The following is a 27,798-nucleotide window of genomic DNA, read 5'->3' on the forward strand; positions in this document are numbered from 1 at the left end:
GAAGAAAACAAGCATGGCAACATGCAGCATTGTATGTTCATCAGTGATGGCAAACCCAGAACCAGCATAAACCCCGGGTCTTGGCACCAGTTTCCACAGTGCTCGAGTTTTCCCTGACTGCAGCAAGGGAGAGCTCAGGAATAGCAGAGCTGGATGGTCTGTAGAGTGATGCCCATCAACAGACAGCAGGCAGCACCCCGAGTGCTTGTTAAATCCTTCCCTTGTTAAAAGTCTCCATCAGAAAGGACATTTCTCCCAACCTCTTCCCTGAGATCCCATTCCCTCCCCTAGACTCTCACCACTCCATCTGCTGAACTGAGGGACCACCATGTGGCTGATCACTGTTACCAACACGTACCTTTAGTCTCAGCTCTCATCACCTGGGATCCTGCCTTGTGGTGACGAAGAGCTAAGTGCAACAAAGTGAAAGAAAACAGAATAAAAAAGAATGAATGCAAATAAACAGACTGATGAGTGTCTTGTGATGATGACTTGTGCCCCAGTGGCGCAGTGGTAGAATTGCTGCTTGCAACATCAGAGGCCCAGGGTTCGAATCCCCCATGTGGCACAAGGGGTAGAAGTGCCGCTTTGCTACACAGAGGGCTCAAATCCCGGGAGTTGGACTCGATGATCTCTAAGGTCCCTTCCAACTTGCATGATACTGTGATACTGTGATGAGTGGCAGTCAGGTCAACTGTTTATCTTTCAAGTGAAGAAATCACTGCTGATATTGTAGACAATCAACTCCTACCAGCTTTTCTAATTCTGACAAGCAAATCTATCAGCATTTTTGGCAGAGCTCAGTTACTGCTAAGAGCAGAAAACTGGGGATTATTTGAGCAGATATTTTCTAAACGAAATCTGCTGCCCCAAACCACAGTGCCTGTAACCCTGCCATCCCACCGAGCCCATCTGGCCATGTGGATCTACATCCTGCACAGACATTACATGCGGGTCCCACTGCTGCCTCCTGCTGCCATCTCCCAGCCCTTCTCATCTCTCTCATGATCTGCCCCACTCTGCCCACCACAAAGGCTGAGATGTAAGAACAATATGGAAAACGCTAATTTAAATCCATGCACAATTACATGTTTACTACTTAGTGGGTTTATGATTTAATTTTTCATGCAGCCTCTGCTTGGAGTGGATTTGCACTCTGGGTTGTTTGTGTAGGTTGGTGTTTCAGCTGAGAACAACTTCTGCTGAGTGTGCTGTGCCCCCAGGGGATGGCTCTGTGCTCACAGGTGGGATCACTGCTGCAGCACAGCAGCCCTGTGGATGCAGGCTTACCTGCTGGTTCTTCGGGATGCTGTCTCAAAGAACTTGGTCCTGGAGGCCACTCTGCAAACAGAACACGAGAAGAGGTCACTCCAATTATCCAATAAGGCCATTCACTAATCAGCATTTGTGCCACGGAAAGGAGCAGGAGCATTAGCAGACACTGAAGACAAACACTTCTTAGTGATGCCTTTCTGTGTTCCTCTTGGATGCACTTCATGTTTCCTGCACGCTGCTCTGATCAGGCAGCCCTTCATCACTTTTAATTACGGTTTATTTAAATGCTCTTGTTCAAAAATTTATGTGCTGGTGTAAATGTGCACTTGTCACTTTTTACAGCCTCTCCACTCATTATGTGCTTCATATTAAGTTTCCAACTGCCCTCATGAAAGGAAAAATTATAAGTGGGGAGGAGAAGAAAAGGCAAAGCCCATTCCTGCCCTTCAAGCATGGAGCTAAAACTGCCAGCACCTTTCTGGGTAAGGAGTGAAGATAGAGGACATCACACAGCCAAACAAGGGGCTCTCAAGCAGAATGCAGGGGCTGCAGCAAGGCAGACTTTCAGGATGACAAATGCTTTTGCCATCTCCTATCACCACAGGCACTGTGTAGGTGGCTACCTCAAATCCTGGAGCTTAAGTCTGTTGGCAGAGCATCAGGTGAGCATAGAGGGAGGACGGCCTGAGAATCCATGGGATAACAGGAGAAGGAGAAGCACATCTCAGTGAGGGAAAGCAGCGTTTCTGTCTCTTTAAAAACTTGAAGAAATCTGATAATGAAGCTGAACTGCATCCAATTCCCTAACGGAGATCCAAGCAGGATCTCTCCTTTCTTGGAAAACATCTCATTTGAGACTCTTTTTGAGAGCATGCAGGGAATGGAGATCAAGCTGCATGGAGAAATAACTGAGAAGATGATGGAAAGTCAGCCCCAGAGCTACACCTGACAAGGCTCAGAGCTTTGTTTTTTCTGCAGTGTGTTTGCTTTTTGCTATGGCCACACTCCTCCCCAGCTGTGCCCTAAGGGCAGAGCCTGACCCGGCTCTCACACAGCTTTTCCAAAGTGACTCAGACCCTTGCCCATTGAATGGGACGTGCATGAGCTCCAGCCATCCTACACCAACAGTGCTGGAAACTAGCGTGTTGTTTTTCCTTCTTCTCTTCCAGCACTCCTGGTAGAAGGCAGCAGCTCCTGCTGCCAAGTGGCCCCATGTCCCCCTGTGCTCTTCCCACCCCTGGGGCCGACAGCTGAGCTCTGTCCCCACATGGTGCTGCCTGCCCAGACCCTGGCTTACACTGAGGAAGGCATTTCTTCTGCTGTCCCTGCTATCAGATCTGGCCTCTGCTCCAGCTTCTGTGGGATGGGCGTCCTGCACGGTGGGTCTGGAGGTCTCATGGGGGGACGTGTTATCACGGGTTTATCGCCATGGGGCCGTGGCTTGGGGATACCGTTGTACTCGCCTGCAAGGCAGATCACAGACACTGCATGTGAAGCTTTGGCAGAGGATGAGGTGTTTGTGAAGATGCATTACTGGGCAGCAGCACGCTGCTGGCTCATGTTAAGCCTTTCACCTTCCAGGACCCTTAGGACTTTCTCAGTAGGACAAGTTTTTAGCCACATCTCTTTCACACCTGCATTTGTAAACGCTGATCCTGAACTTCCTCTTTGCTGAGCTGTATAACAGGAAGATCTTGACAAAAGGCCTATTTTCTAACCCTTCCTGCTGGCTTCTCCAGTTTTATCAGAATTACCCCCAAGCTGTCCACACTGAAGTGTGATACAATGTTCCAGCACTGATTTTAAAGTCTCAGTATAGTGCAATATAACTTTACTGCTAATTCAGTGTTCCCCTATTTATTTGTCTCAGGACCAGCAGCCCATTTTGTTGCGCTGTGTTTCCAGATCATGCTGTCACCCCGCTAGGTGTGATAATGGGAAATCATCAAATCTGTAAGCACTAAATGGAGTTGATGTACGAGCCAATATCAAAAGCTATCTTACTCTTCCAGAGGCAGATTTCCATCTACCACTTATGCAACAAATTTAAATTAAGCCAGTAGTGTTAGTCAGATGAACTTTATGTTTGTGCTACCCAGCCAGGCCTTTTATTCTTGCTCTTTATTGTACGTGGGAGTCATTTGACAAGCATGCAGCCCCACTTTTATTTTCTAAATACAGAGTTGTGAAGCTGCTGGAGGATGACAACATCGAAAAAGCACTGGAGAGCACACAACTAAGCCTGGCAATGGCAGAACTAGCAGTATTTCTTGTTTACAACCATCATCTTGAGGATCTCACCCAGCTCAGCTCCAAAGACACACAGTTAGAGCACTGTGTGCCTCACTGTGAGCTGTGTGCTGGCACTGCAGTGGACAACGACAACCACACAGACACACCAGCACCTTCCTTCAGGAGATGGATAGCAACAGCCCAAATTTGACCCCAAACTCACTATTTATACCTATCATGCAAACACATAAAGCTTATAAACCATATAGAGGCCCTGCTCTGCCCTGCTGAGTCCGTGATGCAGGTTTGCTGCTCACCATCTCTGCTGCAGCCACCTGGCCGGGGTGCAGGTCTCCTGGCATGGAGTGTAGAGGTCTGCAGGGCAGGGCTGCTCACCACACCATTGGCAGCCTTGCCGGACAGCTTCACACCTCCGTCCTGCAGCCTGGCCACCAGCTTGCCCACTTCCAGCTCGGCAGGAGGCCGTCCCAGCTCCTCTCCCCCAAGCCGGGGTGCAGGCAGACGGCTGCGGAGCAGTGGTCTGGGGGTTTCTGTGGTGATGCTGCCATTGGGGGTCTGGCTGAGCTGGTCTGCTGTGGAGCCGAGGGACAGACAGACAGGTTAGAGACAGACAGATGGGTTAGGATTGAGTGTGGACATACAGCCAGGCAGCAACAGAGAGCTGTTCTACCAGTGACAGTTTGAACTGTGAGGCAATGCAACCTTTGATAACAGTTCTTACTTTCCTTTCTCACCGAACAGTAGAACTCACTGTCTGCCATGCTGCAGCCTCTGTAAAGGCAGTTCTGTTATTATCTGTGGTCAGTGGAGTGGAATCCAGTTGGCGGCCGGTCACAAGTGGCACCCCCCAGGGCTCGGTGCTTGGGCCGCTTCTGTTTAACATCTTCATTGATGATTTGGATGAGGGGATTGAGTGCACCCTCAGTAAGTTCGCAGACAACACTAAGCTGGGAGGGAGTGTTGATCTGCCTGAGGGGAGAAGGGCACTACAGAGGGACCTGGATAGACTTGATTGATGGGCCAAGATTAACGGAATGAGTTTCAACAGGGCCAAGTGTCGGGTCCTGCATTTTGGTCACAACAACCCCAGGCAACCCTACAGGCTTGGGGAGGTGTGGCTGGAAAGCTCCCAGACGGAAAGGGACCTTGGTGTGCTGATGGACAGTCGGCTGAATATAAGCCAGCAGTGTGCCCAGGTGGCCAAGAGGGCCAATGGCATCCTGGCTTGTATCAAGAATGGTGTGGTGAGCAGGACTAAGGAAGTCATCCTGCCCCTGTACTCAGCATTGGTGAGGCCTCACCTCGAGTACTGTGTCCAGTTTTGGGCACCTCAGCACAAGAAGGACATGGAGGTACTGGAGCAGGTCCAGAGAAGGGCAACGAGGCTTGTTAAGGGCTTGGAGAATCAGCCCTATGAGGAGAGGCTAAGGAAGCTGGGGTTGTTTAGTCTGAGGAAGAGGAGGCTGAGGGGAGACCTTATTGTCGTCTTCCAGTACCTGAAAGGTTCTTACAGTGAGAGTGGGGCAGGTCTCTTCTCACTAGTGACATGTGACAGGATGAGGGGAAATGGCCTCAAGTTGCGCCAGGGCAAGTTTAGGTTGGATATTAGAAAGAACTTCTTTACAGAAAGGGTGGTTAGGTACTGGAATGGGCTCCCCAGGGAGGTGGTTGAATCGCCATCCCTGGATGTGTTTAAGAGCCATTTGGATGTGGTACTCAGGGATATGATTTAGCAGAGGTTTGTTGTTGTGGTGTTGTGTTTTGGTTTTTTTTGTTTGTTTGTTTGTTTTGTTTTGTTTGTTTTTTTTTGTTTTTTTTTTAAGAGATAGGCTACTGGTTAGGCTGCAGTTGGACTTGATGATCTTCAAGGTCTTTTCCAACCTGAGTAATTCTATGATTCTATGATTCTATCTACATTGCTCCCAGAAAGGAGTTAAAAGAAACAGGAGTGAGGAGATTGAGCAGAACTGACCTCCACTTTCTTCCACAGAAGCCCCAAAGAAGACAGGTCGTTCCCGCAGAGGGCGCTTGGAAATGGTGATGGGTTTGTGCCTCCGGGCAGCCACCCTGGGGGGAGGTACTGGGGGGGCAGCGTTGTCTTCTGGGGGGCCTGAGTAGATCTGTAAGGACAGACACATCTTCAGATGGTGCTCACCAGACCACAAGGTGTTCCTAGGGCTTGGAAGAAGGTGCTGTGGCAGCCCCATGCTTGGGTGCTACATGGGTGCTAACACCCATGGGTTGGGTGCTACAGCCCTGCACAGCTGCTGCCTTCCTGCAACAGGCTACACACCGCAGCAGTTCTGAGCTAATTAACACAACAAGATCACAATACAGAGAAAACGTGCAGCAGTAAATTATCTCAGGGCAGATTAAGTCAGCTTTGAATCTGATATGTTCTGAGAAGTGTCAAGTTCTCCACGCTAACCAGGCGATACAATCTGCATCAAACACCCAAAGAAGCTGCTGCATTGTTTGAGATTTAACAGTAATACCACTTTGGCTCTTGGCCAATGAAGTGTGTGGCACCCTCAAATTACCTCAAATGAAATACTGGCACAAAAACAATGCTCCTCAGCCATTCTATCTCCTTTTCTCACTGCTCATATGACACCTATTTGGTTGGGGTTAATTTAGAGGCTGTTAATTTACACCAGAAAACCACAAGTCCCTAAGCTCTCTAACCTGCCCCCTTCCCAGGTCTGTGCAGTGTGTCCCACAGTGGGGATGGCACCGCCTGCTGCTCCCTGGTGCCTACAGAAGTACCAGAGACCTCTGCTTTCACGAGATGCTTTTCACCATTGGGAAGCTACTCTCAAACCCCACCACACTGCTCTTTTTAAGATGCGAGTGCAGCTTTTCCTTTGATTCTGCCTTTCAAATAAAAACCCAAGTTAAACAACTGGAAGATACAAAGATATTGACAGATCCTTGCATTTAGAAAGTTTGTACAGTGAAGAGGCATTTCCAGAGGGATCGACTGATTTAATTTAGCTGCGGCACTAATATATAAACTGCAGAAAGAGTAATTATCCCCAAAGACTTCATGAGTAGTTACTTTGTCCTCAGTCTTCATACTGCATCGTCTAAGTAATATCTCTCTTTCTCCAGGCTCATTTGAAGTGTTTGCATATGTGTGAGCTGAAGACGCTTTCAGCTCCAACGATGAACTTACACACTCCATCTAATAACTGTTATAACTTCACCTTATTGCTGAAGAAATGAAAAGCAAGCAGAGAGATATCTGGCTTAATTAAAGATTGAATTACATCTCTTGGAGGCAGCAGCGTGAACCATGTGTTGACTCAGTCTGAGCAGAGGTGGCACGAGAGTGACAACAGGCTGAGCTCAGAGCGAGCACTGCAAGCATCCCAGCACACAGAGCCTTTGCTGTGAGAACTTAAAAACATTTGTAGTAACCCACAAGGAAAGCAGCATGTGACTTTTGTGAACTTTGTGTGTGGACACTCCTAAGTCCCTCTGAGCTCTTTCATCCACTTTTCTGGCTTCAAACCTTGGCACCACAATGGATCCGCACCATCCATTTGGTCTCCCTCTGGTCTCTGACTCCATTTGCACAGCCCTGCTCCTTCAGCTCTGACCTCCTCTTCCATTCCCCAGCAGGACATTCCCCTCCTGCCATCCACTGCCATCACTGGGCAGACAGCAACCCCCTCACTCATGGATGCCATCACCCTTTCCTTCAAGTCACAAGGAATTCTTCCAACACTATAATTTAATGTACTATGAAAGACCAAATTCACACTTAGGAACCTGGAGCATTGCCCTCAGCACAGTGGATATGGGCTGGGTGCTGAACCTTCCTCTAACAGCTCAGCCCCAGCAGCAGGTTCATCCCCAACCCCACACCCGTGTCTGCACAGTGGAATCATTTTCATCAACCTTTCCATACTTGGTTGCTTTTCCTGTTGCAGGTATTTTTCCTGTTGTAATGGCAGGCAGTGCCATGTCTTGCATCATGCCTGCCCCTGACTGTTATGCTGTACTCTGTCTCCTGGGCTCAGCACAAGAAAGCAGTGTGTCCTGTCACCTCCAGGTGGAGAACAGTACTTTCAATACAGATGCTTATCTTATTTAAAAAGAAAAGCAAAAAACCCAGCAGACTCAGAGATTTCCTTCAGAAATACAGGGAATAGTGAGGAATGTCTGCTCTGCTGCTTGTTTCCCTATGAAGCATTTCAGAACAGCATATTTTAAAGGAAAAATGCCACCCCTTAAGGGAACCACAAAAGACGAAGCCAAACTCCAAGTCGTTGCCACAGCAACATCAGGCATGAAGGTGGGGAGTGGTGGCACTGCCCTGTACCTTCCCAAAGTGCTCGATGAGAATCTCAACCACGATGTTCTGGAATTTGATGTTCATCATTGCTGCCACAGTGTCCTCCTGCGCTCGCATGAGTGTCGGTCCGAATATCACCCCCATGTTGGATGGTGACATCAGGTTCTCTCTGCTGTGCTCACACACACTGTGGAGAAGTGAGAGAGAAGGAATCATCTGTAATTGCTTAACGTTTTTCTAAATAGATCTTTATTCTAAGAAATTCAGATGATGCAACAAGAATCAGTGGTTCATTCCTCCTCATTTTGTTTCATCAGAATTTGTTTCCCACCCCTGGCAGAGACCCAATGTGTCCATAGCTGTGATATGTACCATCTTCAGACAGGAGCACTGTAAGAGAGCAACATGCTGACAGCAGCTCTATTCCATCTTTTTCAACGTCTGATTCCTAATTCTGCACACAAAAGCCAGCTGTGCAACACAGACACGAAAGGAATCATTTCATTTGGAATATCCTATTTATCCCAAACTGACTGTTGGCTTTATTTTTTTCTCTCTCTGAACACAGGGAGGACATCGGAGGATTTCATAAACTTCCACAGCATCTTCCTTCTGAAAGAGGCACAGTTTGCAAAGAACAGAACTCTATTCAGTCTGGGAGGAACACACGAGCCTGTGAAGCACACCAGTCACTGACCAAAGCATTAACCACCTAGATGGACACTCCGTGTTTTCAAAAGCAGCCATCCTGAGCTCTGAATGCCAATGGAGAAAGGCTCTGATACTGAGATTTAATGAATTCTTTGCACTGTAGCTCTCCTTAGAGAGGTTTCTGTGAGCGTAAAGGGGGTAAGGAACAGAATTTAAGCATAAGCACTTTAAAGAATCAACTTCATCATCACCATTCAAGTGTTAGCTTCATCAGACTGCAAGGCAGACGATCTCATCCTGCCACATGCACAGAGAGGCTTCAAAAACACACAAACAAGTGTGAAGGGCTGGAAGCAGACTGCAGCAGGGTTGTACCACCTGCACTCCTCACCTGATGGAGGGCACAGTACCAAGAGCTCAGCATTGGGTGGGAGGATGTGGAAATTCCAGAGCTATTTATTTCTGCAGCAGTCTGGCTTTGAAAGAGGCTTCTCCAAGGACTCAAAGCAAACCTTTTCACTCAGCAGCCATTGCTTCTGCAAGCCCTGCTCTTTCTTGACCCACACACAAGTTGCTGCACAGCCCTCCCCCATGGGGTGGAGAAGGCAGAGTTCCTGCACCAGGCCACCCCATTCTGTGTGATGACATCGCAGGAAAATTCCCATTTTCCCAGCACGGTGCCGGTGCCATCACCATCAAGTAAGTGATGCTTTCAGTTATTCACTGGCAGAAGCAAGCTGAAGCGGTGCTGCCCAGCACCACCAAGCACCCACTGCCAGCTCACCAGTATGCTGAAGTCTTCGTGCTGCTTTAAGTACTCAGGCTATTGAGCTGCAGATAAAACCAAAGCAAGCTTCACATGCAGCCCCGAGGCACAGGTCTTACGGCTGTTCTGAACCCCAGACCTAATGTTCTTGTTAACTGGACTGAGAGGCAACACGTTTACAGCTCTCCCATCTCCCAGACGGTATTTCCATGTTAGAACTGCTCCTTACTTTGTGCTTGTCAGAAAGGGCATGGAAGCAGCAAGCAGAAAGAGGAGCACCACTTAGTGCAGACGGTAGCAGGGATCATCACACCACTCGTGCAGTCAGAATGTAAATTCTTAGGGGGACAGTGGTGGATGCAGTTTTACAAACCTGCCACAAGAAAAGGCTTGCTCTGCTGATTCCACTATTCCTCTTAGTTTGGCTTTAGAGAAAAACATCTGCTTACTTGACTAGGTGTCGTATGAGGAGTTCTAACATCTCTCTGTTCTTGTCAGGTAGTTTATAGACCAGGGCATGAATGGCTCCCAGCCTGTAGTCCAGGTTCTCAGATTCTGGAGAGAAGTAACACAGAAAAGTTTGTGCTTTATAAAGTAAATACATAAAAGAAAAGTAAGCGCAAACAAAATCTGTGGGAGCCGTTCCATACGCAACATACAGCTGGCTGGCCAAAAGCAGTGATGGGAAACAGAAGGAAAATGAGATTACATAGTAACAGGGTAATCATTGTGAGAAACAAAGTGAAATGGAAAGAGGGAGAAATGAAGCTTGAAAGGGAGCTCAGGGCCAGCTCTCCACTGAGCATGGGATGGGCTGGGCATGGCCAGGTCCTGCCCTTCGCACTGTACCAGGGGAACCCCACGGCCCATTTGTTGGGCATCTCCTTGGCCCGGAGAGCTGCAACACAACAACATGGGAAAATGAACTGTGGAAAAAAATGGAGTCCTTGACCCAAAGAGGTCACTTTCAGAAGCATAAATAATCAAGAAACAATCAAATACTCAATGTGAAAAGAATAGCATGGGATCTTGGTGGCTGGAAAGCTTAATGGTGCAAGTTCTGAGGGAGGAAAGGAAGGGATTATGATTTTGTACATACTCTGCCACCACTGGTTTAATCAGTGCTGAAACTAATAAATCTTGGACTTGAGCACAATCAGTGGGTGGTGCAAAATTTTCCTTTACAAGAAAGAACAAGTGTTAGTAATTTTCCAGGGGTCCAAAGTGAGGAGAGGCGGGGATCTCCGCTGGCATCCTACTGACTCCAAGGGGACGTGGGGCTGCAAAGGATGCCTTCATACAAAATGTTTCTGAGTGTGCCACAAATTTCCAAATGCCAGCACTTTCATGCTGAGAGCATGACTAACTCCCTGTATCCCCCTGCTCCCCACCACACTGTGCTGGCTCTCAGCAGCCTGAGGTGCAGCCAGCTCGGAATACTATAGTTTATTTGAAACAGCCATAATCACAGGACCGCTGAGGACTAGCTGGGTTAGCACAGGCTATGTCCTGTTGGCTTACCTATGCTACTTGGCTAACCTCTGTTAATATTGGCTGCAACTCAGTCCCAAGAGGTGCAAAATGAAAACACACTTCTTGTACCAGTAGATGCTTTGAATTCAACATCGTGGGCCAAATTTCAGGAACTAAGAGGATCACCTAACTCTGCTTGGCAGCACACATCACATTCCCTCGCTGCTTTTAAAATAAATATCCCAATACTTTTGAGAAACAATTCTGGAGCACTTGTGATCATCTGCTCTCAGGTAAGTTGGCATGTCCTGGCTTTCCAGACTCTCTGAAAGGATGCAGCCCTGTCACAGAGAAATGTACTGTAATGGCAAGGAAAAGAAAGGAAGCATGTCGTGGCTCTGAGCACAGTAATACTAGGCAGGCATGCTGCAGCGCTCTGACCCCATGTAATTGATGTCATGGTGTGTTTGCCCTGGGTCCCTCTGCAGACACTCGTGTGGCTCCTCCTGGGAGCAGACAGAGCCCCAGTGCACAACAGGACATACCCAGGGGTGCAGGAGCCATGGATGCCTGCAGAGCACTCTGTGCCCTGCAGGGATCAGCACAGGGAGCCGCCTCTGCTGTGGTGAGGTCTCAGGCTGGGGGCTGTACTTACTGGCAGCCAGGACCAACTCCTTGTGCAGCTTGTATGTCATGACAGGCTCCGACAGGTTCCTGCAACAACCAGACAGAAAACTGAGCTCTGGGAGGACAGCGTGACCTCATGACTGATCTCTAAGGACTGGGGGCAAATCTGCTCACCCACCAGCCTGCTGGTTCCCACTGGCACCTCCCCCAGGTGCACTGCAGGATATAGCGTTGCCACAACAGGCATATTTTTCATAAAGAGAAAAGGAAAAAGGATTCATTCCCCTTCCCAATGCCTCTGATGCTTTCTTTCTCCTTTCCTTTGGCCAGATTCGCAGACCTGGCAGTTCTCTCTGCACCCAGACTGCCCAGAGCAGCGGGATCTGCAGCATTACCTGAGATAAAACTTCAGTGAGCTGGTAATGGTCTTGATGTCCCATTCACTGCTTTGGAGGTCCACATCCCCTGGGCATTTTGGATCTAGAGGAAAAACAAAATGGCTTTAAAATAAGACCCATTTTGAAGCTGTTACAAAAAACAAATTCGGGGGGGGGGGGCACCACATGAAGTGAACTAAGCTAGAGCAGCAGGTGGATATTCCTAAAGGTGGAAAAGGAGAACAACAGTGCTAGTGGCAGAGAGGCTGTTACTCAGGATGGAAAGATCAGTGCTAACCAGGGGCAAAGGAAGCAGCAGGTAACATCTGGTGGAGAACACTTAGTGAGGGCACATTCCCTGCAGTTTGTTTTCTTCTAGTCAAGGCTGGCAGAAACAGTGCATTCCCACAGATCCAAGATCAGGCTATTTGTACCCAAATAACCCAACTGTCTGCTCCAGCTCCTCACCCCCAGGACTCCCCAGTAACTGCTCTGGGAGCATTCCCCCTCACTGCATGGGGGGAGGAGGCAGAGGGAGAAGGCAAAGCTGAGCACACACCCCTCACGTTCCATCCACCTGCACTGACCAACCCCATTGCTTTGTGATACAGTGAGCTGAAGGGCATGGGTGGAGGGGGGCAGCTAGCCTAAGGAAAAAGACTGTGTGATTTATATAAAAAAGGAATAGGACTAGAGACTGAAGATCTACTTCCTCACTCAAATTCAGGAAGAAGTTGCTCTGCAACAGCTATTTCTGCTCAGTGTTGTTGGGTTTTGCATCATGAGTTTGTACACAGCAGGGTTGCAAGTGGTCAACCCAAGTGGTGAATATTAAAATGAAAAGCCACACGCAGCTGGGGGTCAGAAGGAAAAAATGCAGAGCTGTGTGCAGGCAGGGTGAGAATCCAGGAGCAATAAAATCTGAGGCTAAGTAATTAGTCATCAGGAAAGTGTAACCGAATAGCTGGCTCCATGGGAACTGAGTACAGCTTCATGTCAACACAAAGCAGTTTTAATAAACAACAATAGTAAATGCAAAAACCGCCTTTGAATGCTACATTAATACCAGATGTCCACATGGGGAGCTGACAAAAGCTGGCATGTGCCTGAGGCACGCAGATAGAACACAGGCACACTTCCTGCTCTGTGCTGCAGCCCTCCCAGCACATGGTGTATGGGGCACAGGGTGTCAGGCCCACCTGCACCAGACAGAGGCCACAGCTCTGGGAAGACCCCAGGAATGCCCAGCTTGGAGAAGTCCTGCTGAGCTCCAGGCACCACTGATTCCAGGTGTGACAAACACCCAGCAATTAATGCACCTGGATGAAATGCAAGATTTAAGGCGCAGTAAGTTTGCTACAGAAGTACATATGCTTACTTATCCATGGAAATAACTGTCCTCCCTGCAGCCACTCAAGAGTGCATGGCAGGTCCCTGCACTGACCTACCCGGACAGTGCATCCCAACAGCAGTGGTGAGGTATGTGGGCACCCAGTGCAGCAGCACCAGGGCTGTCCCTGCCACAATGGAGAGCAGTGACTTGGAGAACAGCCTTCACACTACCCATCTGCCAAGGCTTCTGCAAGAGGAGGGGAGAAGGCACATCCCCACCGTGCAGTGGTCACTGCTGCCATCACCTGCTGCTTCCAGCACCTGCAGCCAATGCAGTGTGAAGGGAAAGAGCAGGCTGCAGAGACAGCTCCAAAGAGCAGGAGAGGTGCTGGAGGAGCAAGTAGCTGCTGATTCATCCCATTGTGAAAGCCCATTCTCTTTGTCCTGCTCAAACAATACAAAAATACGACAACCACATGGAATAATCAATTCTTACCAAAAAAGGCATTCAGCAATTTCTGCACCTGAATATTGCTGCCAACAGTTCGGTAGACGCCCTCTGTAGAAATCCCTGAGAACAACAGAGCACTGTTAGCCAGAGCCTGTCCAAAAGCACCATCTGCTGGAATCTGCACCCAGACTCACAGCTGTGTACTGCATGGCAGCCTGCACCCAACCTGCACTCAGATACTACCATGGGCTCCTTACCTTTTGTCTCCACAGCATTGATGCACTTCCGCACAAACTTGAAGCCGACCTCATTCAGCTCCACTGTTAAAACACAAAGGAAGAGGTCTCAACTGCCAGAGCCCCACATGTGGTCTCCACAGGAGGCCTGTGCACCCCACAGCCTCAGCACATGGCTGGCTGTGCCTCTATGGAATAAATCTTGATGGGGAATTGCTCAGTTTTTGCTGAATTTCTATTGAGATCCAGCACCCCCCCCTGCTCCAGCTGATCAACACCTGTCTTAAGGCACTGCGAAAGAGGCAGAATGATCATTTATAGATGAACTGTAACTTCTTACTCGTATGACTCAGCTGGCTGGGAAGACAGCTTTCTAGAATATGAAATTCTAGCTGAAAACTCTGCATTCAAACTCCTGTGGTTCAAAAATCTGTCCCATTTTACCTGGGTTTCCAATTAAATTTTGGCTGAAATGTTGACTTTGAGGTAATGTTTGGTTTAGGGCTTATGTCACTGATAGTGCTAACTCTACGATAATGCAAGTAAGCCAATCAAGTGCTGATAACAGCAGGCCCTAAGCCCCAAGGGCCTGCCTGCACTCAGCCCATGAAGCACTGTGCATCAATGGAGGGACACTGTGGTGACAGCAGCATGGGCAGCCAAAGAGCTGCGTCTCACCCTGGGTCCTGCCATAGCCTCTCTCATGGAAGGTGTCCTCAGTACCCCTCACCAATCTCTCCTGCTGCTGTTCTCAGGCCTATGGGTACACATGGAGCTCTGCACCCCTCTGGCTTTTGGCATATAAAATCTTCATGTTGCTGTTGGTATCTTTACTGAGGAAGCTCACTGTTACCTGCTCTTGGTATCAGGCACCATCAGAAAAAGAAAGAAATGACACATGCTGGGAATTACACTGCCCACTGCAGAAACCAAAGATGAGCAAATCTGCAGGGAAAGGCACTGCCTGGCCTAAGGACAGCTTCAATATTTCAGAGGAATAGAAATGGAAATAACTCACTCTCTTCCTGTTTCGTGATGGGACTGTGGTAGATCTGAAAAAGGGAATGGGGTGGAGAAAGAAACAAACATAATGCAATACCATTTGCTACATCATTTCAAAAGAAAATGCAGCCCCTCCTACATCATCGCCAAGATCAAGACTACATCGCAAGGGAAGTCAGTTTACAATTAAGCAAGATACTATTATCTACAGAATAAATGAGTTTGCTGACTTCCTACAGCTCACTGAAGCACCTGTTTCAATTTCAAATCTTCCGAGCAGGGAATGAGAACTCCCACTTGCCCTGCAAGTGCCCTGTGAAAACGGTGGATGGACAGTCTGGCACACAGGGGTCTTCTGCTTGTATGTGCTTTATAATAAGGTTATTCCAGATGTCAAGACATTCCTTCTACACCACAAACAAAAATGCCTTTTGTATTTATTTGAAAGGGTAGATTATATTCCTGATAGAAAATAAAAACACTTTTGTACCCAGTAACGTGTGTAAATGAGTGAGCATCAGACACCTGCTCAGTGAATGGCTGCCCTCTGAGCACACCAACCCTCCCGTGCTCCCAGTTCCCACAGCCACAGCAGCCAGCACTTAGCCTCAGCAGCAGGGCGGCATGCAGCCTCTGCCAGCCCTCTCCTAGGGAAAGGCTCTCGCAAAAGCCAGGGGGAAACCACAAGCAAATGTGTTTTCCCACACTGCACATCATACCACAGGAGGTTCAGTAAAATGCAGGAATTTGTGCTTTGCTCACATTAAAGGAAGGAAATAACAGCAGCCACAGGAACGCTGCTGAGCGTCTGCGGGGCGGCTGCTCCCACCCTTTGCAAACACTGCTAAAAGCAAGTATAAATAAAAACGCTGTCATGCAGATTTGGGAGTGAGCTTTATTAGAAGTGCTGTTTGTTTCAGACACTGAGGTCACAGTTCTTAGGAAGTCTGGCTATTGCAATTAACTACAAAATCATACCAAAGCTTAAAAGGGGGCAAAAACAGCATTCCTATTGCAAGCTGCGCTGAGATCAGACAGAAGGAAATCCAATTACAAGTATGTAGTATCTGAACTGATAGCCTATGTTTCAGGTAAGCAACAGCAATTGAAGAGAGACCTGTAAAATTGAGCTTGCTAATTTTTATTCATCTTCCTCCCACCAGCAGAGGACACTGCATGACAGCACATCCATGGTGTGTAACTTGGAACACTCACCGGCTCCTTTCCATCCATGGCTTCCATCCACAGCCTTCGGTTGGCTTCGGAGAGTGCCTGCAGAGTGATGGTCCCAGACCTATGCGGAGTTACCCATGGGCAGAAGGAAAACATGAAGCAAAGATCAGTTTTTAATGAACAGCATTCTTCCAGCTTCATAGAGCTGATCTTTCTAGAGCCCACTTAAATACGAAGCATCTCACCTTTCATTAGTTTCAATGTCAAAACAAAACCTTTTGTCTATTGAGTCAGTCTTTCTCCTTACACAGGATTTCAGTGTCAGGTCCAAGGTGCCCTGGAAAAGAAAGTTGAAGCCAAGCTTAAGAGAACCATAGGAGGTTCCTCAGCACCCTCAGTCTGCAGTTCAGCCAATGCTTCACAGTGAGGCCCTGGGCACAGCCATGTACTGACAGCACTTTGTGGTGGATGTGAAACTCAGAATGCAGGAAGCACTACCACCCCCATCAGTGCCAGTGCACACAGCCTCTGACCCACATGGATGAGCAGAGCCAGGAGAGCCCCGCAGAATGGACAGCCTGCTCCGGACCACACCTGCTTTGTGCATGGCCAGGTCCATCTGTTGGCTGTGCTGAACACATCCCCTTGTTGGGTTTTGTTTGTTTTTTAAGAGCACTCTTTGTTGTTGTGGTAATTGAAGATGCAGTCAGCCGTGACCTGGAGGTGCGAACTGCCAGACTGCAAGAAGCTGGGAAGGGAGGAATACAAGGTAACCCTCAACCTGTAGCAAGAGGCCACAGCAAACAGGCTTACAGCACACATGACAATAGATCCCTCCAGTGCCTAGTTTGGACATTTCTTTGCCCTCTGCCAAAGGCTTCCAAACCCAGATTTCATTTGATTGCTGCACTGCACAGAAGGCTGCCAAAGAACACAGCCCATGAGCTCACACACTGCAAAGAGCACACATGACTCGGTGCTCCCAGGGGATGCTGCTCCATGGCAGAGGCAGGCGGGTGGACTGCGTTGTACTCAGAGTGCTCAGAGCCCCATCCAAGTGCCCTGCCCCTTCCCCTGCACTGCAGGAGCTGTGGGGAACTCCCAGACACATCCCTCGCTGGTGAAAAATGAAGTAGAGTGTGAAAGAATTGGGTTCTTCAGCTGTTGCTGAACTCTACTGCACAGAACAACAACTTGGGCCCTCTCCTCCTCTCCTAACTGTATCCTTACCAGTAAATAGAAATCAAAATTGCAAATCAGTGACAGTGCAAATATGCAAAGGGAAAGAAAGAGTGCTTTCAGAAGCACTCAGCTAACGACTGCAGGCAGCTGTGTGCATGCCAGGCTGCAGGCTCACAGCCTGTCTGCACAGGACATACAGAAGTCATACAGACACACACAGCCTCCAGCCCTGTCTGGAGGGCTCTGCTCTACCCTGACTGAAGATAAAAGCCAGGCACTGGGCCAGGAAAGCACTCACCTGCTTAGCACCGGGCTTCTGGTCCATGGGGGTCATTCTTAAGGTTTTTGCCTCTTTTTCATACTGGCAGTAATACTTTACCCAGGAGATGCCCAATGCCCCTGTGGGAACACAGGGAAGCAGGAGTCCTTCAATACAGGTCAAGGACATAAAAATATACACATAAGTACATCTGTATATGTAATACAAAAGTTAGCTGCTCACAGAATAACTTATCTATTTGTTGACTCAAGAGGCCACGGGTCTGCATACAGGCTTCTGTCCCTTGAGTGTTCACACTTGCACAACCAACGAGTATCGGTAAGAGACTGAATTTGATTGAATTCAGTACAGAATCACAACTCTTGCTGCCAGCAGTGAACCTTCATCACTGCACAGTGCTTTAGCTCTGCTCACATGCACTCAGAGTCACTGTCTGTCTGAGCCATTACATATATATGCAATGCAGAAAGTCTGATGCCCAGACTGACTTATGGAGACAAACTCAAACAGGGTCACTCTTCTAGTGTCTCAGAATCACAAAATCACAGAATTATCAAGGTTGGAAAAGACCTAGAAGATCATCCAGTCCAACCAGCACCAATACTTCCCAGCTAAATCATATCCCTCAACACAACATCCAAACGTTTCTTGAACACCCCCATGGTCAGCAACTCCACCACCTGTGGGCAGTGTATTCCAGTGCCTGACCACCCTGAGAAGTAATATTTCCTAATGTCCAGCCTGAATCTCCCCTGGCGCAGCTTGAAACCATTCCCTCTAGTTCTATCACTGATTACACAAGAGAAGAGGACGACCCCCAGCTCACTACAATCTCCCTTCTATGCTATAGAGAGCAATAAGGTATCCCCTGAGCCTCCTCTTCTCCAGGCTGAACAATCCCAGCTCCCTCAGCTGCTCCTCATAAGGCCTGTGCTCCAGACCCCTCTCTGCCCTCTGTCTCCTCTCTACCTGGACCAAGGACAGAGGATGGCTGCAGAGAATGTGGGGACCAAAGGCACATGGCTCTGTGAAACCTGCACCAGCAGAGCTGACTCACTGCAAGAGCATGAGCTTCACCTGAGGCGAGCTACACAGGACAATAAATACCAACAACTCAGCATCCAGAATGTCACCCTGAAGGGACCTTCACAGAAGCAAGCAGTGCAGTACAAAAAGCTACAAGCAGCAGCCCTGTAACCATCCCAGAGCTGCACACTAAGGTGGGTTATAAATGAAATCCTTATCAGAGAGGGGAAGCTGGACAGGACAGCACGTTCATTCTGATAAACTGCAGACAAGCTGCAATCTGCCAGAGCTCCAGGTCTCTGGTTAGAATGGAATCAAGGACTTCATTTTATCCTAACATAGGCAATCAGCTCCTTGTTTACATGGCTGGTACAGCCTGTGCCACCACCAGGAAAGCCGTCAGCTGCAACTCCCCAGTCACCACAAGGCACAGCCCACAGACTCCCCATGGGCTGGGTGCCGAGCACAGCCCTGGCAGCAGGGCTCAGTGTCCCTACAACATGCTTAGCACAGATAAAACCATTACATTTCTCCTGAGTGTACAGATAGCCCTCAATGGTTGGCTGCCCAGGGAGCTTGCACGTCAGGGGGGCTTCCTTCATCCTTTTCTTCAGGTCTTCTAGCTCCTCCCGCGTGCTGGAAAAATGGTTCCTTGTCTGGCAAGGGGACACACAAAGAGGCACATCTGAACAAGAAAAATGTCTTTCTGATTACAGCTTCAAATGTTAGGTACTCTGGTAGAATTACATCTGTCCCCAACTCCACAAATTCACATGAAAGCTGAAGCGATAAGAACAAGGAGCTTCCAAAGATGGTTAAAGGGACAAGGTTTAACACATTGTACATTAAAACAGCAGTAAAGAGTCATCACTGGGAGGACACTTTTCTTTCAGCACAAGAATCTTGGCACTTTTTAAGGCTGGGTGGAAGAGGAGGAAGTGCCTGAACGCTCTGCACTGTTCCTTAGCTAACAGGTGCATTCTCCTACAAACTTAGGGTGCTGATTCCTCAAAAGATCACACTACACTGCCTGGCATGAATTTTAAGGAGTTGTGTCAGTGCAGTGTACAGACTGGAGGCATCTGTACAGAACACAGCTCAGACCAATTAATAAGCCAGCAGCAAACTTGGCCTGGCACAGACTTATGGCGGCTGCTCCATGGGAACGAGGGCCAGCCATAAAAGCATGAGGATAAAAGGACTATGACACAGATCCTTCACCCATGAATATACTTTGTCAAGCAGAGAAGGTTACCAAAGCATTTAGTAAGCAGGTATCATTAACATGAAAATCGAAGGCCTTTTTAGAATGTACAAGTTCATTCTCATGAAGTTGAAAGGAATTCTCAGGCTTGTTTATGCACAAGGTTAAGCGATACGATGTTGATAGCCTCCTCTGGACACAACCTGGGGCTCCTGAAAAACACTGTACCAGAACTTGCAGACTCTCCTGTGCAGGAGAGCAGATGATACATGGGAACTAAGGAGAAAATAAGTGTCTCTGCACTTCCCACAATGCAATCATAGTGTGTATTCTGCATGGCAAATACTTTCTAAAAGTTATAAAACACAAATGAGAATAAAAGTCACGTGAACAAAAACCATTCCAGCTGGGCAGGAACGTACATTCTGCAGGCTGAGCTGGAGCTGCTGCTTGTAAGGGAGGAAATCCTGCGTGAGCTCAACCGTCAGGTTGTTGTAAGTAAAGAGGCTGTGGAGAAAAGCCAGCACCTGCAAAGGAGGGAAAGGGTACAGACTAAACTTATCTTCTGAAGTTTCTAATCAGAGGAAAGATTGGCAGGATGCAGGCTTTGAGAAATTATATAAACAAACATTTTTTTTTCTTGCAGTTTTGGAGGGATGTGAATTGACTTACTGACCACAGCATTTCTAATACCTAGGTCTGTCTCCCACAGATACACTGCCTTGGTAAAACACAACCCAAAATGAAAGACACTGCTTGGGAAGCAAAAGCAGACCTGCAGAGAGAACTTGTCTGTGAGACCAGCACCAAAGCAAGGCCCTGGGCACAGACTGACCTAACAGAGGAGCAGACCTCAGAAGACTGCTACTGCTTACCAAGCACAAGGCATCCAAGACAGTTAATAACAAGTCCCACCTACAGCCTATCTACTGTGCTCAGGATTGACAGATAGACCTGACAAACAGGTCCGTGGCTTCACAGTCATCCATCAAACACCACTGGAGCAGCAGCAGCCCCAGCGCCCAACTTCTGTTCCACCACAAGAATCCCCAGACCTGCATTCAGTCTGGTAGCTCACCCCTTTCTGTGACCATCACTAAATCAGTACACCAGAACATCCAACAACAGCTGATGAAAGTAAAAGGAGCTCCTACCGGTTCGACAATACTGAATTTCTTGCTCTCTTGTACTTCCTGGATCTGGTACACATACTCAAGGGAGGACTCAAAGAAATTGTGCCTCTCTTTGTCAACCTGGAGATCAGCCTGAAAGAAAAAGGGTAAGTAGGTAGAAAAAAATAAATCACATCCATCCATTACTTGTCTCGCATCTGTCTGTCAGCCCAGAAGTAGTTCTGCCCTCACTTCAGGAAATGCCTGTCCTGTGTGTTTGTCTCTAGTTTTGAACACTGGTACAGAATCAGAAGATTCAAATACAGGTTGTTGTTCTCAGACCTACCCTTCTCATTAACAGATCAGAACTTCACACCTCTCAGTAAGGACTATGTTTTCCCTAAGCACATTTGTTATTCTAACATAAGATCTTTCTCCACCCACAGCTCTGCTGGTGAGGACAGCAGTAGCCTGACCCCTCCTGAATCCTGCTAGGACCTGAAACCAGCAACTCCAGAGCTTCATCACAAGGTAGGACACTGTGGCATGCTATGTTACCACACCTTATACAAATTTTGCTTTGCAGAGGCTACAAACGCCTCTGTAATTTGATCAGACGTAGCTGATTTGATCCAACTACACTGATATGGGCTGGGGCTTTCCCTTCTTGCTGCAGAACATTTGGCAGCGGCAGCTCAAAGGGACACCAGCTCTCCTCTGTCACTGCCCTCCTGCCTGTGACAGCAATGCACGAAGCCACCACTGCTGCTACTGCTACTCTGATGCAAACTACCACATCCATATTTCTGGTCTCATCCACGTGAATAGGCTGTAGGTATATTTTGCTGATACTGTTACTAGACATGACTGAAGAATACTCCATACATACCTCCTGTAACTGAGACTCCTTCTTTTTAGAAGAGAGATGCAAATGGCGATCCAGCATGGAATAAAACTTCTCACCATCTTTCTCAAACTTCTTCTTTCTTTCCTGTAGACACAAAAATTGAAACAGGACCAGTTATTGTGTCTTTCACATAAGAACATGCAACAATAACAAGATCTGTTGGTGCCATTCAGCATTCCCATGGAAAAATTCTGGTGGAATCAGAACAGAAGGTCACTTTTCATCCAGCTGCTTTCCCCAGGTATTTGCTTTCATTGGATTCAGTTATACTTTGTGACCAAGCTCTGGAAACACTTTATGGCACAGATACTCTAAATATTTTCTTCTGTCAACACTGTGGCAAAAGCCTCATAGAAGAGTTACTGTTCCCCTTCTCAATCACTTCAGCCTCAAGCAAACTTGAGATGCCCTAGCGCATCAACAACATATTCACAATCTGCTCTTGTGCTGCTCACATAATTCAAAACCAACTGGGTAAGCACTTTAATCCCAAAGACATGCCCAGGATAAGAAAAGATTTATTAGGAGTCTGGCAATTTTCCATTCCAAAGCTTTTATCATGTGTTTCTGAAACGCGTGAGAACAAAAGCAGAAGATGAGATGGGTGACACGTGGGGGTGAAGTCATCATCTCTTCATTAGCAGTGCTAGAAACACAGATCTTAAACCAGGCAGTCAAAACTCACACAAATTTCAGTGTGTGCAGCACAGGGGAATGCTGCACTAAACAGTACAATAAACAGTGATCAGATTCCACTGCTTGGAAGTCTGCTGCAGATGATCTGGTTGTTATTGACCTATTTCACATCTCAAATATGCAAAACACAAGCACGCAAACGTGAAGCGTGAACTGATTTGCTAAGAAGGACTCTATGAAGGAAACACAACAAAAAGATTTGCTTGTATGGACAAATCTTAAGAGGTAAATGTATGGAACAAGGACAAAAAGAGAAAAATGAGAATTAAACCCAGAGAGGACCCAGGGACAAGCTGAGCTGAGGACCTGTCAGCTTGCTGAAGCCTTACAGTGACTGCAAGACCACAGGAAAGAATCAACCATCAGCAGAAGTCAGGTTTAAAATTACTCTTGTAAGAAGGTGAACCATCAGTGATTGCGGAGAGGCAATCATATCACTAAAATCAAAGATGTCCAGCCAGACAGCAGCCCCAGTACCAAGCCCAAGCAGCCTGCAGGGGATACAGAACATGCCCAAACCCTCTGACTAACTTTTGAAAGCAGAGTTAGGACACCTCAGCCTATTGTGGAATTGATGGTATCTTCCCACAGCTAACTCCTAAAAGCCCTGAAATGCTGTTCTCTTGTGCCACTTCAGCAAACATACCAACACCACCTAGAAACAGGCCATTAAATATTAGGCAGATTGCTCATGAATTCAGCAGTGCTTGAGTTTGGGGATGTGCTTCTCAAATACAGTTCCTTTTCTTCCTTTGGTTAGTTCTTCCATGAAGTTTTGCTTCCCTCTTCCACCTGCATGAACTGCTACATGGGATGTCCTACACAGTGGGCACGTGGGGCTCCCACTTGGTGTTCCAGCTCTGTGCAGTCAAGCCTTGCCTAACCATCTTTTTTCTTGGCCCTTTGCTCACAGCAGTTACTGCTGTCTTCCCTCTGGAAGAAATGCTATTTTCTGGTGGGCACACACAAGCACACACTCAGTTGTTCACTGGAGCATATGGAGCTTACACACCCTGGGAGGCAGCACATGGTTCCCCACGTCATCCTCTGTGGATGGCACCTGTTAAGGATGGGCAGAGGCACTCACACTCAGCAGCCAGGCCAGGGCTGACAGCCTCCCTGCAGGCTAGTGGGGGGAGCAGCTCGCCTCCAGCACTCGGACTTGTGGCAGTGGGCACCAGTTCCTTAGAACAACCTCAGACAAAGGTTGGACAAGCATTGCTGCTGGCTGCCTTCCTCAGGAGAGGAATTCTCAATCCACAAGAGTCCTGTTCCTCTATTCCTTGCACATTGCTACTTGACAATTAGCAAAACGCAGCAATGCTTGCAGTGGCACCAGGCTACGTATTCCTGCTTACATTCAGCAGCTCAGCGTAGAGAGGGCTGGGACCAGCAAAGTCTTTTAACTGTAATTGCACCTACTGCACAGCAGATACACGGAGATGATGAGGCCCCTGTCCAGGATTGTGTGTACCTTCTGGTATCATCCCCTGTGCACCTAACTCTGTGTTAGCTAATGGATGCCACACAGTAAGGAAACCCAGCCATGAAACCCAGAGAAGAGTCCACTGATAGTGAAACCCAATGGGAGAAGCACTGAGCTGAGGAGCCAGTGCCAGGAAGGAGTCAGAACAAAACACCTCATGGCTAATTCTGGTGATAAACAATTCCAAAGCCAGACAGACACAAAAGCTGTTGTGAAGCAGAAAATACCACTTCTATTGTCACACTTTGGAACTGTCTGCCATTAGGTGCCATGTCTAACAAAGCCACGAACCTAAGATTACTTTCATTTTGGTAACAAGGAGTCACTGAGCCCCATGGTGTTTTGTAGCATGTGCATTAAACCAGAGCTGCACCCCATGCCCATGATAGCTGGAACAGCATGGCAGGCTTGCAGTGGTAGGATGGTGATGCCAGCAGCAGGACACAGATGCACTGGTGATGGTGAACTGACCCCATGCTGTGATGGGAGGTGCCCAGGAGGCCTGGGGGCCATACAGAGCTTTTCCTACAGCAGCAGCCCTATGGAAGAAGCCACGTAGGCAGCCAGTCATCTTGCACTCTGGCTAATTAACATATAACTGAAAAGCAGGAGGATGTACTACAAATCCCTCCTGATTTCCAAGCCAAGGTTTCTAAGAGCTTGTTGGCTGCTGAACAGAGCAAGCCAAGACAAGAGGGAAAAAAAAAAAAAAAAAAGAAAGAAAGAAAGAAAGAAAGAAAGAGCACAATAAAAGAACCAGCCAGACTGGAGCACAATCCTGAGAGATGAGCACAAATGGATTCCTCATGAATATTCAGCAAAGGGCAGCATCTCCCCACTGAAACTTGCCAGCACTTGAGTCCAAGAAGCCACCCTACCTTGATCTGCTTGTAGCAGAGGTGATACCACCCAAAGTCATACCACAACCTGATGTGAAATGGAACACAGGCAGTCCCATGCTTGCCCTCCCTCCCCCAAAGCCTGCACCCCTCTGATGCCAGCTGTGTCCTGCCCAGTGCCATTCTCTATTTGATGCTTAATTTTGAGCAGGAAGAGGTGCCAGGCCAGGGCTAGGAAATGGGTGAGCTCAGGCTGTCCTTGGCTCTTATGCACAAACACTCAACCAGCAACTCACAGCTGGAGTGACAGCCCCACAGCCTAGGGCACGAGGTCCTGCTGGGAGCTCAGAGCTGCCCCCAGCACTGCACATGGCAGGAGGAAGCTGCTCATCCCCAGGAAAATGGGTTAACATAGGCTCAGATGTCTCAGTTAGACCGCCTGGCTTCTCTCCAGCCACAGTCATCACAAAGACTCAATTCAAGCGCTCTTCCTATCTGGCTTCAGCATCTTGCACAAAGAACAGAAAACATCTCACATCAGGCGCCTCTGCCAAAATGTGGGAAACAAATCAGAGGGCACAAGCCATGCCTGCCACATCCGCATTCTGCACGACAGCTGCCTGGCCTCCTGCATGCTGCCAGGCCCAGGGAGGGCTGAGGCCATGACATTGGCAGACATGGGGATGGAGGGAGGACCCCGTCTGCCCTGGCCTTGTTATGGGGGAGCATGAGCAGCCTTAACCCTGTGTGACCTGAGCCCTGTGTGCCCCCTGAACTCTGCATGCCCCGAGCCCCATGAGCTCTAAGCCCTGTGTGCTCCTGAGCCCTCCTTGCAGTGGGGAGGGGGCATGGCTCTGGAGGAGAGCTCTAGGTCGTAGGCAAAATGACGCTGGTATGGCGAGGGCTGGTCCAAGCAGAAGCAGCCGAAGAGCCATGTTAACACTGTCATCTTAACATCTGTAGGCTGTTGCCCTCTTGACTTAAGTGCTGCATAAACATGAAGGGAGAAAAAGCTTGACCTTGTCCCCCCCAGTCCTTCCCATGTCTCTGTAAATACTCGCGGCTTGCTGCTGATGCAGGCAAGGCAGACTGAGGGAGGCTTCTCTCAGCCTGGTGTGTTTGCAATGCAGATGCACAGTCCGCAGGCCCAGAGGTGCTCTGTGAACCACTCCAATGGCCATACTGCTGCCCTGCCATGCTCCCACTGCTGCACTTGCGCCAAGGCATGTTTCACAAACACAGCAGTTGTATGGGGGGATTCTGAAGGGCAGGATGGTGATCGAATACCATTTCTTAAATCCTGTATTTATACAACGTCAAAGACTCCAGATGGGCTGGGCTGAATCCAAGCCCCAAGTGTTCTCCAAAACATCTCCATTTCTGAGCTGGTTCTGAGCCAGCTCCATTTCAAGCTGCCTCTGGGTAACGTGGAACCTGGACTTCTTGATAGCAGACAAGGGAAAAATAATCTTTCCTGCTCAACATGTGCAGTATTTGATTTTTTTCTTCAGTTTGTTTCTTTAAAAGCTTCATCCATCTGAAAGACTCATTAGAAGTTTTATTTAAATATTTCATAACAAAAGCGCTCAAGTTTTGCTTGCTGGCCTCTGCTGCTCGGTCCTCCCCTCCTCACTCCAGCTTACTGGGGGAAAGCATTTCATTTGCAGTAGCATTAAATGAACAGAAGGGAGAAAAAGGAAAGAAGCAGGGAATCATTTTTAATCCCGCTTCGAAACAAGCATTCCTCGCACAGGACAGAGACAGAGCTGGAATGATGCCAGAAGAGAATCCAAGAAAAAGGTTTTGGAGCCTCTTAGGATTGAAAAATCAGAGTAAAAGCCACTGCAGCATTTGAGCGCCAGCATCAGACAAGGAAGGTTCTGAAAGCACGGAGCCTACATGTAGTGCAACGATTGCTTTCACAAAACAACGAAAGGCAGGAAGAGAAAGGAATTCAAACACAGCACTAGAAAACAAACCTCTTTAAATTTAAGAGCAATAAATAAGTCTTACCTTGGTGAATCCTATTTGCTCCTTCCGAAAGTTTTCCAAAGGTTTGATCAGCAAATCACTAGCATTCTGTACCTAACATGCAAATAAAGAAATGCTGTCATTACAGGACACAGATTAATTTGCTCCAAAATAGAGGCTGAGCAGAGCTGGAAGCCAAGAACTGCTCGATCTTTCCTAAATGACTCTGGCTGAAAACTTGTGCTCTGCCCACAGGTGAAGCGTCTTAACCTCCTGTATCCGCTTGTTCCCATTTGTAATGCACAAAAAATATGAACCACAGCCCATGAAGCTTTGTGGAACTCCAGGCATTTTCAGAAGGGTTACTCCCCACCCCGCCACACGCACATGCACCATCACATGGTGAACCAGATCTCTCTCCCCCAGATTCCTTGTTACTTCCAAGAAATCCCCAGGGCCAACCTGCTGGAGGTGGAGCCTTTTGGGATGTGCATGGTGCCAGCTGCAAGCACACAGCCAAGGCAGGCTTTGCTCCTGGTGCCCCTGCAGACCCAGCACCAGAACCAGGCTGGGAACCCCTCTGTTCAGACAGCAGAGCTGCGCTCCCTCCTGCTAGCACAGCACACTGCTGTACGAGCCCTGCTTCCACGACAGCACCACGGCTGCTGTGCATCAAGCTGGTGAAAAAGGAAAGCCTGCCCTGGTCTTCCATGCTTTACAAAAGGGACAGGGGAAGAGAAGGGAATGTGTCACTGCACTGGTGCAGCTCTTTCAGGCAATTTAAAGCTAGTGAACATGACAACAGTATGAAACATCCTGCGAGAACAATGCAAACAGACTGGTCCTGCAAGTGGAAGGCAAAACCAGAATAATTGGAAAAGTCACCTAAGTTCTGTGAAAGCATCTATAGTTGCTGGATTTATCCCTTCCATTCACTTACTCATGACAAAAGGAGTTATTACGTGGGCAGTAAGCAATACAGAAACATAATGTTGTTCTCCTGCAGCCTCTTATTGCTTTCCTCCCATTGCTCTCCCTACCCATGGGCACACAGGGCATTGCAGCAGTGTCCCACTGGTGCTACCAGTCCTGAGGTGTTGGCCTAGCCAGCCTGCCTGGCATAGGCTCCCACTGATGCACGAGGCAGGAACAAACAGCGCCAAGCAGCTAATTCCTGGC

At 48.1% G+C, this 27,798-nt stretch overlaps 1 protein-coding gene across 3 annotated transcripts in view; it reads right to left on the reverse strand.

Moving 5' to 3' along the window:
* Positions 1–27,798, reverse strand: part of OPHN1 (oligophrenin 1) — a 48,000-nt gene that overhangs the window by 2,083 nt on the left and 18,119 nt on the right. Inside the window, exons 4-23 of one of the 3 annotated variants that reach the window (XM_072335392.1) lie at positions 26,662–26,733; positions 21,610–21,711; positions 20,763–20,873; positions 20,031–20,135; positions 18,931–19,060; positions 17,397–17,497; positions 16,162–16,253; positions 15,959–16,037; positions 14,760–14,793; positions 13,763–13,825; positions 13,551–13,625; positions 11,741–11,825; positions 11,374–11,432; positions 9,695–9,800; positions 7,856–8,015; positions 5,501–5,648; positions 3,825–4,100; positions 2,573–2,738; positions 1,291–1,341; positions 359–409 (exon numbers count right to left, since the gene is read on the reverse strand). In XM_072335392.1, coding sequence (XP_072191493.1) covers positions 367–409; positions 1,291–1,341; positions 2,573–2,738; positions 3,825–4,100; positions 5,501–5,648; positions 7,856–8,015; positions 9,695–9,800; positions 11,374–11,432; positions 11,741–11,825; positions 13,551–13,625; positions 13,763–13,825; positions 14,760–14,793; positions 15,959–16,037; positions 16,162–16,253; positions 17,397–17,497; positions 18,931–19,060; positions 20,031–20,135; positions 20,763–20,873; positions 21,610–21,711; positions 26,662–26,733 — 2,058 coding nt within the window. In that variant the 3' untranslated portion in view covers positions 359–366. The remainder of the gene's footprint in view (positions 1–358; positions 410–1,290; positions 1,342–2,572; positions 2,739–3,824; positions 4,101–5,500; positions 5,649–7,855; positions 8,016–9,694; positions 9,801–11,373; positions 11,433–11,740; positions 11,826–13,550; positions 13,626–13,762; positions 13,826–14,759; positions 14,794–15,958; positions 16,038–16,161; positions 16,254–17,396; positions 17,498–18,930; positions 19,061–20,030; positions 20,136–20,762; positions 20,874–21,609; positions 21,712–26,661; positions 26,734–27,798) is intronic. The other 2 variants (XM_072335393.1, XM_072335395.1) reach the window with 2 other exon arrangements.

Source organism: Excalfactoria chinensis, chromosome 4 (genome assembly GCF_039878825.1).
Source record: "Excalfactoria chinensis isolate bCotChi1 chromosome 4, bCotChi1.hap2, whole genome shotgun sequence".
Lineage (NCBI taxonomy): Eukaryota > Metazoa > Chordata > Aves > Galliformes > Phasianidae > Excalfactoria > Excalfactoria chinensis.